This window comes from Raphanus sativus, chromosome 7 (assembly GCF_000801105.2).
Source record: "Raphanus sativus cultivar WK10039 chromosome 7, ASM80110v3, whole genome shotgun sequence".
Classification (NCBI taxonomy): Eukaryota; Viridiplantae; Streptophyta; class Magnoliopsida; order Brassicales; family Brassicaceae; genus Raphanus; species Raphanus sativus.
In genome coordinates, this window is record NC_079517.1 from 5,406,796 (window position 1) to 5,418,681 (window position 11,886).

Genomic DNA, 11,886 nt, shown 5'->3' on the forward strand with positions numbered 1-11,886 from the left:
AATTTTTAAGATTATTTGTATTAATCAAAACAAATGAGATATCCGTAAGTATCCGCAAATATCTATTTATTTTCCGGATATCCGTTTTTCCGAATATCCGTATTTTTCCGAATCAAAGCAAATCGGAAAATTAGATATCCGTAACATTCGAAGCAAATCGCAAATACCTTCAAAAACCCGGATATCCGATCCGTGCCCAGGCCTAGTTCTAACGGCCTAAACGTAATCAGTAGGAAACATGGTAGGGTTGTACTAATTATTTTTGCTGACTAGACCACGTGTTAAACAAGCTATGGACGGTGTGTGTGAACTCATGATTCAAATTCCTACCGACCTGGTTCAATCATCAGAGTTGCTAAACCGGATATTTGGGTCGAGAAAGTAACTGGTCCTTTAGAAAAGAAGCCCATAACGAGAGTCCGCAAATTGAAAACGAGGCCCAAAATGTTGAGAAGTCCACATTAGAGTTAGTTATTACCGTTATAAGTGGAAACAGAGGATAAGTATTCCGTCCATAATTTTTAGGGTTATTTGTTCTTCCTCTATTTGTGGTAACATCTACCTTCATTTCCACTTTGAAAAATGTTATAAGAACTCATCAAATACAAGTTGCGATACATGTTTTATTTAATCCATCAGGTTGACATTACATATTTATTTGGGAAACCAAGAGATAAGCTTGGTTTTTCACTTGCAACTATCAAGAGGTGCACCACACAAACACTTGTTGTGAAAATATGTATAAGAACCAAATCTCTGAAGACTTCCTCCAGTGGGGATGCGTCCACACAGTCTGTTATAGCTAACGTTTAAGATTTGGAGAGAATTTTTAGTCCACTGAACCGGAATACTCCCTGTGATCTTATTGTGGTTCAAGTCCAAGACAGCAAATGACTCATGGAGCTCAACTCTGGACAGATCGAACTGGAACATGTTTCTTGATAAGTCAATGGAAAACGTCGTTTTTTTGGCTCCAAACAACATCGAAGCATCGCCTGTGAGCTTGTTCCTTGAGAAATCTATGTGGTTAAAATCAATGTTGCCTAGTGATTTGGGTATAGAACCGGAGAGCTGGTTGTGTGATAAGAGAAGGTAAGGAGGTTCTGCTAGAAACGATCCAAATGACTCTGGTATTGTACCTAAGTGAGTGTTATAAAGTTGAAGTTAGAAAAAAATAGCACAGTTTTTTTTTTGATAAAAAACACAGTTTTATAATCATAGTTTAAGCAACGAATAATATAATCAAAGAGAGTAGTACTTAATGTACCTGTAAGCTTATTCCTACTAAGATCAACGTACGAAAGTTTAGGTAACAAGGAGAGAGAGCTAGGTAAGGAACCAGAGAGCTGATTGAAGGAAAGGTCTAAGTTGTCGAGGTTCATGAGGTGACTCAGAAACTCAGGAACCGGGCCGGTGAGGTTGAGCCAGCTAAGCCTGAGAGAACGGAGATACTTAAGCTTGGTGATGGTGGATGGTATCTGACCGGTGATGTTAGTGATCTTGTGAAACATAAGATTCTGAAGATACGGTAAGTCACCGACTTCAGGCGGGATCTGACCGGATATCTGACCGGAGAATATGGTTAGGGAGATGACGCGGTAGTTAACGGTGGCGTCGCCGCACTCGAGGGAGTACCAGGAGCAGCAGTCGCTTTTTGAGTCCCACGAGGCAAGGTGGTAAGGGTTGTTTAGGGACTTCTTGATCTTGAGGAGGGTATTTTTGTCGTTTTTATTACATAGATCTTTCGCTGATACGATGGTGATGAGGTACGTGATGAAAAACAAGAAAGAGAAAAGCAGTGTCGTTTCTGTCTTATGATCCATGTTGTGGTGTTTGGTTTTGAATTTTTTTGTTGAAAGTGTAACGATGATATATATACACTATAGAGATTAGATATTTGATTTGATAGGAACCTTAACATGTGATTAAGATGTCGCTGTTGAGTACGGATGGTTGGTGCCAGAATACTAGCAGTCACATGTGCCACTCGAGTACTAGTGTACTACTGCTCTCTCAACCACGGCTTCTATTTTGATTTTTTTCTAAAATATTATTTTTGGGTTTAGAATATCAGACGAAGCACTTTTAAGCTTCTTCATGTCAAATTTGCTTTTGATACACTAAAATATACTGCTATTTTTTGGTAAGTAGAAAAATAACCAAAGTATATAGTATAGTGGTGGACAACTGGACATGGAACAAACATCCAAATTTTGTGATGCACTGTATTCCACCAATACCAACTTTCTGATTTTAAAGAGGTTAAAACAAAAACAACTTTCTGATATGATCTTTATTCGGCTCCGTATAACTGTTGAAATATACGGTGTTCGTGCATCCATCAAATGTATTTTATCAAATATTTAATTTGATGCGTAAAAACTAAAATTAAAATAGAAAATTAAAAGATCAAAAGTTTAATATACAATAATAATAATATAATTCACTTATTTTTAAACGTTTTAATAACTATTTAACCAGTATAGTGGATAAAATAATATAAAGCATATGTAAAACAATGTTTATTTTGTTCTATAAATTACAAATAGAGTATAAGATCAATAAATTAATAAATACGACAAGTTAATAAAAAACTAGGTGTTTTGCCCGCACATGCGGGCATAAATTTTTTATAAATACTTATTAGTTTATGTCTTATTAATATAAAATCAGCATAATAAATTATTATTTATGTTAGTTAAATCAAACATCAAAATATTTATATATGTCAAATACTTTTAATCAAAATATATACTTACTATTGTGTTAAGTTTTTTTAAAACACTCATATCTTAGAGATAGTTTAGAAAATATATTTATATTTTTATGTTGACTAATATTTAATAATAAATTGTTTTGTATCTTAATTTTTCTTTTAACTTTTATAATAAAATATTGTTTTCAGATAGGCACAAAAAAGAATATATATAGAAGAATTATCTTTTTATAGTTCTAAAATATTATTTTGTAATCAATTATTTAATATAGCATATATCATATAAACTTTATATCATTAAAATAAATTAGTGAATAGTTAGAAACTAATAATAAATTAATAACCTATCTAAAAGTCTAAAACCTAATAAAAATATGACAAATAAGAAAAGCTAATATAACATATAAATTTAATATTAATAAAATAAAATTCGTTTTTATTTATATAGAATATTCATCAAGGCTATTATTTAAATTAATTATTTAGTGACACAGCTCAAAACAAATAATACATCAATGATAATTTAGCTTAAACTTAATAAGAATATGACAAATAAGCAAAATTACCTAAAATCATGGAGAACATGACAACTAAGCAAATTTACTTCATAAATAATAGTATAGATGATCTTTAATAAATGCTATGTAAATATATAGATCCATTAAAATTAATTAATAAATTTAAAAAGTTTATATTAGTACAAAAACATGAAAATTTGCACTCCATGTACACCACTAGCTAAGTAAATTGCAAAAACATAATTTTACTGTTCATTTTTTCATACTGACACTGATGCCCTTACTTATTATAAACTACACTTATAAACCCATTTGTATTTACTTTTACTTTAAACCACTCTTTCATATCAATTGATCTTAAGTGCCAAAGACTCAAAAAACATTGTATTATTATTTTTATTCACAATAGAGTAATAGAGTTCATCTCTATTGATTTTTCTTAATACTTTTATATACTCTGATAGTACTTAGTAAATCATATCTAAAACCACATTTAAATGAAATGTATATCTTATATACTAATAACATAATAAAATTAATGTGAAAGTCAAATTTTAAAAATTTCAATAATATGTATATGGTAAAATTAACTATTTTCTTATCTTATAAAAATGTATTATAAATAGAAAATATAAAAGAAAACCTTTTAAATTAATAACTCTACAAATTAAGAAAATTTCGTAGTTTCAATATTATTAATTTATAGAGTTTTTAGTGTAACTGAATTTTTTGAATCAAACTAAAACAGTAAGAGATATATTTTTCCCACTAAAAGTTTAATATGGTTCATAATAATTTAATTTTATTCATATGTCAACATGATCCAGATATATACACACATTAATGTGTATATATTTATATTATTAAAATTGAAGTACATTTGAGATTTGTTTAGAAATATGGATAGCATCATAAAAGAGTATAATGTTGTTTGGATACATGGATAGCAATATACCGAAAAAATAATGAACTTAAATCATTAATAAAAATTAGAAGTTCATTATATTATGAGAAATTATATATTTCAATCAGCTTTAAAATATATGAAAATGACCCAATCTAATTATCTAAAAATATATTTTGTCTAAAATAATTATAAAACAAAATATAAATTTTATATACATATTTCAAATAAAAAAAAATTAGAATTGATTTATATCAAAATTGATTAAAATATACATATATTCAAAATTTGTTTTTTCACCAAAATATTTTCCAACAAACATTATAAAAATGTTTTCAATATATATAAGAAAAATACAATACAAAGTCTAATTTCAAAAATCAACTTAATTATTGTTCACATTAAATTTTATAAATATAGTATATCACATATGATAATACATTTAAAATACTATTAATTAGAAGATTACTTATATGATGGTACGTATTAAAAACAAAAAAAATACTTGAACTTCCAAAATACATGAAACAAAACCAAACCAAATAATGAGAAACTATCTATTTGATTCAGCTTTAAAATATACAAAATGACTCAATCTAACTACCGAACAAAAATGGTCTTAAGTATAAATAAAAAGTCCATTATGCTATGAGAAACTATCTATTTGGACTATTTTAAAAAATATATGAACATGACCCAATCTAATTAGTTAAAAATATTTTTTGTCTAAAATAATCATAAAACAAAATTTAAACTTTATATACCTATTTCAAATCAAATAATTTAAAATTAATTTATATCAAAATTGATTTATAACAAAATTACATATACTCAAAAAAATTTACTAAAATATTTTCCAATAACCATTATAAAAAAGTATTTACAATATATATAAGAAGAATATAATACAAAATTCAATTTTAAACACCAATTTAAATTATAGCTTTTATATTTTAAATCAAGTTTTTGAAAATATAATATAAATCATTGTTTATATAATTGTACGTACAAAATACAATTAGTTACTCCCTTCGTTCCTAAATGTAGAATGTTTTAAAAAACTTTGATGTTCTAATATATAAGATGTTTTCATTTTTCTAGGTAACCTTTACTTTATTAAAAACCGTGTGACTAATCATATTTAACCATCTATTTTATAATTGGTTGAATACCATTAGTTTGGAGTTTAATTCTATTTTCTAGATAAAAAGTGATTTTGTCTTAATATGTGTGTTTTTACCTAAACATTTTATATTTAGGAACAGAAGGAGTATATAATTATCTATATTATGGTATATAAATTACGGCTAATTATATGATGTGCATATATGATATATAACAGTCATATGAAAAACAAACAGTAACATATTTTTTGAAAAAATAATCCGTTCGGTCGCGCATTTCAAACTCTAGTATTAAATCATGCATACTACATAGTTATGATTTGATGTCTTATGCCTTTGTCGAATTGAAACGGAAGAATCAACAAGTTTGACCGTAAAAGTGGATAACGGTTTTTTACACCAACCTCTGATTAACAAGAACATTTGCGATTGGTCTTCATTTAAAAATGGGTCTAACAAGACTGATTGTGATTCAAACCGGAAGATTGTATTACAAATATATGAAAGCAAGTTTGGCTTCTTTTTTTATAATCAATCCAAATAAAACATACAGTTGTCTATGGACTTATTGGATTATTTGGTAAAGTAGAATAGTAATAGGCTCGGCTGCTTGAATCTTTTACTTGCATCTATCAAGAGGTGCACCACATAAACACTTATTGTGAAAATATGCATAAGAATCAAACGTCTGAAGTTTCCCTCCAGTGGGGATGCGTCCACACAGTCTGTTGTAGCTAACATTGAAGATTTGGAGAGGAGTTTCAGTCCACTGAACTGGGATACTCCCTGTGATTCCATTGTGATTCAAGTCTAAGATACCAAATGTATTAGGGATCTCAGCTCTATAGAGATCGAACTGGAACATGTTTCTTGATAAATCAATGCAAAATGTCGTTTTATTGGCTCCAAACAACATGGAAGCATCGCCGACGAATTTGTTCCTTGATAAATCTATCCGGTTAAAATCGAGGTTGCCTAGTGATTTAGGTATCGAACCAGAGAGCTGGTTATGTGATAGGAAAAGGTCAGGGACTTCTCCTGGAAACGATCCAAATGACTCTGGTATTGTACCTACGTGAAAGTTACAAAGTTGAACTTAGAATGGTGCACACAAAAAGAAAAAAGAATAACAGTTTAATAATCAGTTTTTAGTAGAGATAAAAGAGTTATTCACCTGTAAGCTTATTCCTACTAAGATCAAGGTATGAAAGATTAGGTAACAAGGAGAGAGAGCTAGGTATGGAACCAGAAAGCTCATTGAAGGAAAGGTTTAAGTAGACAAGATTTATGAGCTGACTCAGAAATTCAGGAACGGGGCCAGTGACGTTCGTCCAGCTAAGCCTGAAAAAACGGAGATACTTTAGCTTGGCGATGCTGTGTGGGATCTGACCGGTGAGGTTAGTGATTTTGCGGAAGACAAGCTTCTGGAGATACGGTAAGTCACCGACTTCAGGAGGGATCTGACCGGAGATCTGAGCAGAGATCATGGTTAGGGAGATGACGCGGCGGTTAGCGGTGGTGTCGCCGCACTCGAGGTAGTTCCAGGCGCAGCAGTCGCTTTCGGGGTCCCATGAGGCGAGGTAGCGAGGGTTGTTTAGGGACTTCTTGATCTTGAGGAGGGTGTTTTTGTCGTTTTGGTTACATAGATCTTTCGATAACGCGTTGGTGAGGTGTGTAACGAAAAACAAGAGCGAGAAAAGCAGTGTCGCATTTGTCTTATGATCCATGTTGTATGGTTTTGATTTTGAGTTTTTGATGTTGAAAGTGTGAAGGTGATATATACACTATAGAGATTAGATATTTGATTTGATAGAAAAACCTTAATAGTCAATACGTATCCTTAAGATGTCGGTGGTGAATAGGTTGGCTGGTGCCAAATTGCTGGCAGTCAACATGCATGTACCACTTGAGTAGTGCTACCTTCTCCACCACGGCTTCTATTTATTTTTTCTATAAAATAATTATTCATATGCATATAAATTTGGCCTTTTTTACGCATATAAATTTGGGTTAAACATATATTCGATGATGCACTTTAAGCTTCAACATATCAAATTACTTTAGCTTGTAACTTTTATTTTCATAAAGTAAAAGAACCATTATAAGAATTCTTTTTTCTTTTTACATTCTCTTATAATATTTTTGAAGATAATACTACAAATTCATCAAAGCAAGTTTGGTTGATTTTTTCTTATTAATCAATCCAAATTAAGATAACAGTTGTGTATAGACTTATTGGATTCTTTGTAGAAGTAGAATAATGATAGCTTGGCTGCTTGAATCTTTCACTTGCAACTATCAAGAGGTGCACCACATAAGCACTTGTTGTGAAAATAGGAATAAGAATCAAATTCCTGAAGTTTCCCTCCTGTGGGGATGTGTCCACACAGTCTGTTATAGCTAACATTGAAGAACTGGAGAGGAGCTTCGGTCCACTGAACCGGGATATTCCCTGTGATCCCATTGTGGTTCAAGTCCAAGATACCAAGTGTCTTTGGGATCACAACTCTAGAGAGATCGAACTGGAACATGTTTCTTGATAAATCAACGTACCATGTCGTTTTGTTGGCTCCAAACAACATCGAAGCATCGCCTCCGAGCTTGTTCCGGGAGAAATCTATCCGGTTAAAATCAAGATTGCCTAGTGTTTTCGGTATATAACCGGAGAGCTGGTTGTGTGATAGGTAAAGGTCAGGTACTTTTGCTGGAAACGAACCAAATGACTCTGGTATCGAACCTACGTGAATTAAAAGTTTCTTGATCAGATTTAGAAAGAAAGGCAAATAAGTAAAAATGTGAAAAAGGTAAAAAAAGAGTTTATTTACCTGTAAGCTTGTTCCTGCTGAGATCAAGGGACAAAAGATTTGGTAACAAAGACAGAGAACTCGGTATTGAACCAGTGAGATCATTGAAGGAAAGGTCTACGAACTGGAGATTCTTGAGCTCACTGAGAAAACCAGGAACCGGACCGGTCAGATTCGTCCAGCTCAGCCTGAGGCTCCGGAGATACTTGAGCTTGGTAATGGTGCGTGGGATCTGACCGGTGAGGTTAGTGAGTTTGCGGAAGACAAGAGTCTGTAGATAAGACAAGTCACCGACTTCAGGCGGGATCTGACCAGAGATCTGACCGGAAAATATGGTTAGGGAGGTGACACGGTGGTTAACGGTGGCGTCGCCGCACTCGAGGCAGTACCAGGAGCAACAGTCTGTTTGAGGGTCCCACGAGGCGAGGTGGTAAGGGTTATTTAGGGCTTTCTTGATCTTGAGGAGGGTGTTTTTGTCGTTTTGGTTACATAGGTTTTTAGAGAAAGAGGTCGTGAGGAATGTGAACAAGAAGAAGAACAAAAGCAATGTCGTTGTCTTGTCCATGCTGTCGTTGTTTGTTTTGGTAATCGATTTCGAGTTTTTATGGTAACTGGTAAGTATAGAGGTTGGAGAGTTTTGTTTTGATTTGAACTCTGATCTGTCACACCTTCAAAGTCAATACATTATAGTCAAAGACATCGATGTTGAATCTGTTTGCGTAATGCACCAAGATTTTTATTTTTTTTAAGAGATCGTAATAATGAGCCTATCTTTCAAGGATCACAAAATCAAATATCATTCAGACAGAACATAACTGGGGAAAACATAACTAGGGAAAAAGAAAAGCTTAAAACAAAACAATAATTATCAAAGGCCTAAGGCACTTAACGAACAATAATAGGCCCAGTCAGTTTATTTTGATACAATGAACGTAAACGAGGCCCGATCGATTTCGTTGTACATAATTAAATCGTAAACCAAGAAAATTGGATATAATATACTGTGAAGAGTCTACTGGTAGAGAAAGACAAGTGTACATCTTGGTGGGGGTGAGAAATAAAAAAATGTGGAGCTAAAGTTGATGCAAGAATAGGTAAAGTAAGGATCAGATTATCAACCCTAGAGGCAGATAGAATCTACACTCACTCTTACCTTCTTCTTGTGCTGCAAGCAAAAGGGTTAAAGAAAATGGCTGAGGTCCAGTTAATTGTGAGATTCACTTGTCTAACTTTGGTTCACATGATCTATATCTTTATGGCCATCCTCTGCTTCCAAATATGCATTATCTCCATCCGTTCACTGTGAACCAACTAAATAGTCTTAGATACCAAGCGATGAGCATTGTCTTGTTGCTGCGGTGTTCTTGTACGTGACTCCTTTCAAGATCGTAGCTCTTGCGGCTGGGATGTTCTGGACGAAGCATCCTAAGTTCAGAACCAAGATTCCTTCTGCTCCAAGTAATTTCTTTAGGAGGTTGCTTTCAAAAGCAGATTAAAACATGGGAAATTAGGTCAGATAGCTATGAAAAAAACGATAATTTGCCATATAGCCATTTAACCTAACAGATCTATACACACTGTTAAAAATACATAATAATACTATACTGTCCTTGGAACTCTACCGGCGCAACCTGCAAAAGAAAAAAAGATATTGTTACCTTTGTTTATTATTAACCACATAAAAATAAAACGTGTCTTACCACAATTCTCATCTTCGTCTTCTCATTTCTCTTTCGTAACTTTCTGGAATCCAAAAAATCTCCGGCACTGATCTGCTTCACCGACTCGTTTTCACATGCAATCAAAATCGTTGTTCATCTATTTCTTACTTCTTTTTCAGTAGTGGTTCGTGTTAAGGTTGTGCCGCCGTTTATTAACACATCCTTCCTCTCCACTTTCATGGAATCGATTCCTCTCCGATCTCTGGAACTCCGGTAAGTTGACTGTATCTTTATGCCGACTCCTTTCAGATTCACGATATCCATTTCGTTGTTGTTTACGCGCATTGTCCTTGCATTGTTTTTAGTGGCTCGTTTCAATGTCATATGTAATGGAATAAGATACATTTTTACACTATTCTAATTCACGTGGAATGTTAGCTTTATATCATATGCCTTTCAATTCATTATAGGTAAGTGTTCTGTTTTACATAAATTTATTTCCGGTATACAATACTATAGCTTCGACGGTCGTCATTGCCTGTTGCTCTTACTTTCATTCTTTGAGTTCACACTATTTTATTTCACATGGAATGGTAATGGTATATTTATATCTTATGCCTTTCCATTCATTATGGATTGTTGTTCTGTTCTACATAAAATTATTTCAATTCCACATTACTATACCTTCCACTGTTCTCACTGTTTGTTGCATTTACTTTCGTTCTTCAGGTTTGGTATGGACGAGTTAGGCCTTCCAAGTAGATTTTTTTGAGACAGGCTTTGAACCGCAGGACAAGAAGAGGGTTAACAACTATTTCAATCTCCGTTAGATTGAGGTGATACGGAATGCATTAGAGGATGAAGATCTGACCATGTTGGATGCGTCCTAGTTTGGGCAAGTCTTGCATGTGGGGTCCCATACCTTCTCGGTTATGTTTCTTTATATTTTCCTAAGTTGGGTTTAGTATGTTGTCAAATGTTCTTCTAATCATCTCCATTCTATTTGTAGTTCGTGTGAGTTAACCATGGCTCTACTATGTCATCGTATCATTTAAAAGAGTACGCATCTTATAGAATATAACAGTGCGACAATATTAACTTGTCCATTGTATTAGTGTTTAATATTTTCCTAAATTGGGTTTAATGTTCATGTAAACTGTTCTCTTACCCATCCTCATTATGTTTACATTTCATGTAAAATATTCCATCGCCTCCATATCATACAAGTCATCGTATAGCTGACCGAGTATTCGGTAAATTTCCATTCTATCTTACCTATATGAAATGGAAATTAATTTTGTTGCACATCACAGTTGGGATATTTTAATTTGGGTTATTAAAATTTATGCTTCTGTTGGCAACTGGATTAGAGTTTATATTTCCCTAAATAGGGTTTAGTTTGCTGTCAAGTGTTCTATTACCCTCTCCATTGAGTTTGTATTTCAACTATTATGCATATCGTATCAAAAAGATATTATAGTTTATTTAGAATAGAATGGTGTGCCCAGATTAGCTTGGCCAATGGATTAGGGTTTATGTTTTCCTAAATTGTGTTTAGTGTTTTCTGCCAACTATTTTTTACCAATTGTAAATGTATTCATATCTTATACCGCACACATCAACCCCTAGATGACTCATATATCGTGTAAATGTATGGATTCTGTATTTATATTCATTTTCATACGTTCTCCATCGTCTATTCCATATCTAATCTGATGACTAATGTAGTTAGTCGACATCCGTATTGCGAAATGTGGGTATAATTCCTAGAATCTCTTGGGTTACAATAGATGAAGGTTTATACTTTCCTAACTTGGGTTTAGTGTTTAGTTTACATTTCCATGTAGTAGGATTTACATTTCCATGTAGTATTTGAAATCTTACTATTTCACCTATCGCACGTAGAATGGAATCATATACAGTAAGTATTTTCGTCTCGCCGTTACGTTAACATCGTTTTGGTAATTTTACAACTGTTATCCACTCCTCTCGATGCATACACTTATATTATATATGTTGACTATACACCACGCGCACCGTGAATTATGTGGTGATTAATATGCAAACGAAAACCACCCACGTAGTTTATTTTACGCTTGGACACCGGTAACTTGTTACGCTCAAGGGTATAACCGGCGGAAAAAAGGACAAAAAGTCAG

At 33.0% G+C, this 11,886-nt stretch overlaps 3 protein-coding genes across 3 annotated transcripts; all 3 read right to left on the reverse strand.

Annotated features, from left to right (window-relative positions):
• Window positions 1-603: 603 nt before the first annotated feature.
• On the reverse strand, window positions 604-1,878 carry LOC108814168 (polygalacturonase inhibitor 1). Its single transcript, XM_018586678.2, has 2 exons — window positions 1,268-1,878; window positions 604-1,139 (listed from the first exon to the last, which is right to left on the reverse strand). The coding sequence occupies exons 1-2, from the start codon at window positions 1,821-1,823 to the stop codon at window positions 688-690; spliced, it is 1,008 nt and encodes a 335-aa protein (XP_018442180.1). The 5' UTR covers window positions 1,824-1,878; the 3' UTR covers window positions 604-687.
• Window positions 1,879-5,669: 3,791 nt separating this feature from the next.
• On the reverse strand, window positions 5,670-7,034 carry LOC108814169 (polygalacturonase inhibitor 1). Its single transcript, XM_018586679.2, has 2 exons — window positions 6,437-7,034; window positions 5,670-6,333 (listed from the first exon to the last, which is right to left on the reverse strand). Exons 1-2 carry the CDS (start codon window positions 6,987-6,989, stop codon window positions 5,882-5,884), a joined length of 1,005 nt encoding a protein of 334 aa, XP_018442181.1. The 5' UTR covers window positions 6,990-7,034; the 3' UTR covers window positions 5,670-5,881.
• Window positions 7,035-7,266: 232 nt separating this feature from the next.
• LOC108814195 (polygalacturonase inhibitor 1) lies at window positions 7,267-8,794 on the reverse strand. Its single transcript, XM_018586711.2, has 2 exons — window positions 8,088-8,794; window positions 7,267-7,999 (listed from the first exon to the last, which is right to left on the reverse strand). The coding sequence occupies exons 1-2, from the start codon at window positions 8,629-8,631 to the stop codon at window positions 7,548-7,550; spliced, it is 996 nt and encodes a 331-aa protein (XP_018442213.1). The 5' UTR covers window positions 8,632-8,794; the 3' UTR covers window positions 7,267-7,547.
• Between the last annotated feature and the right edge of the window lie 3,092 nt (window positions 8,795-11,886).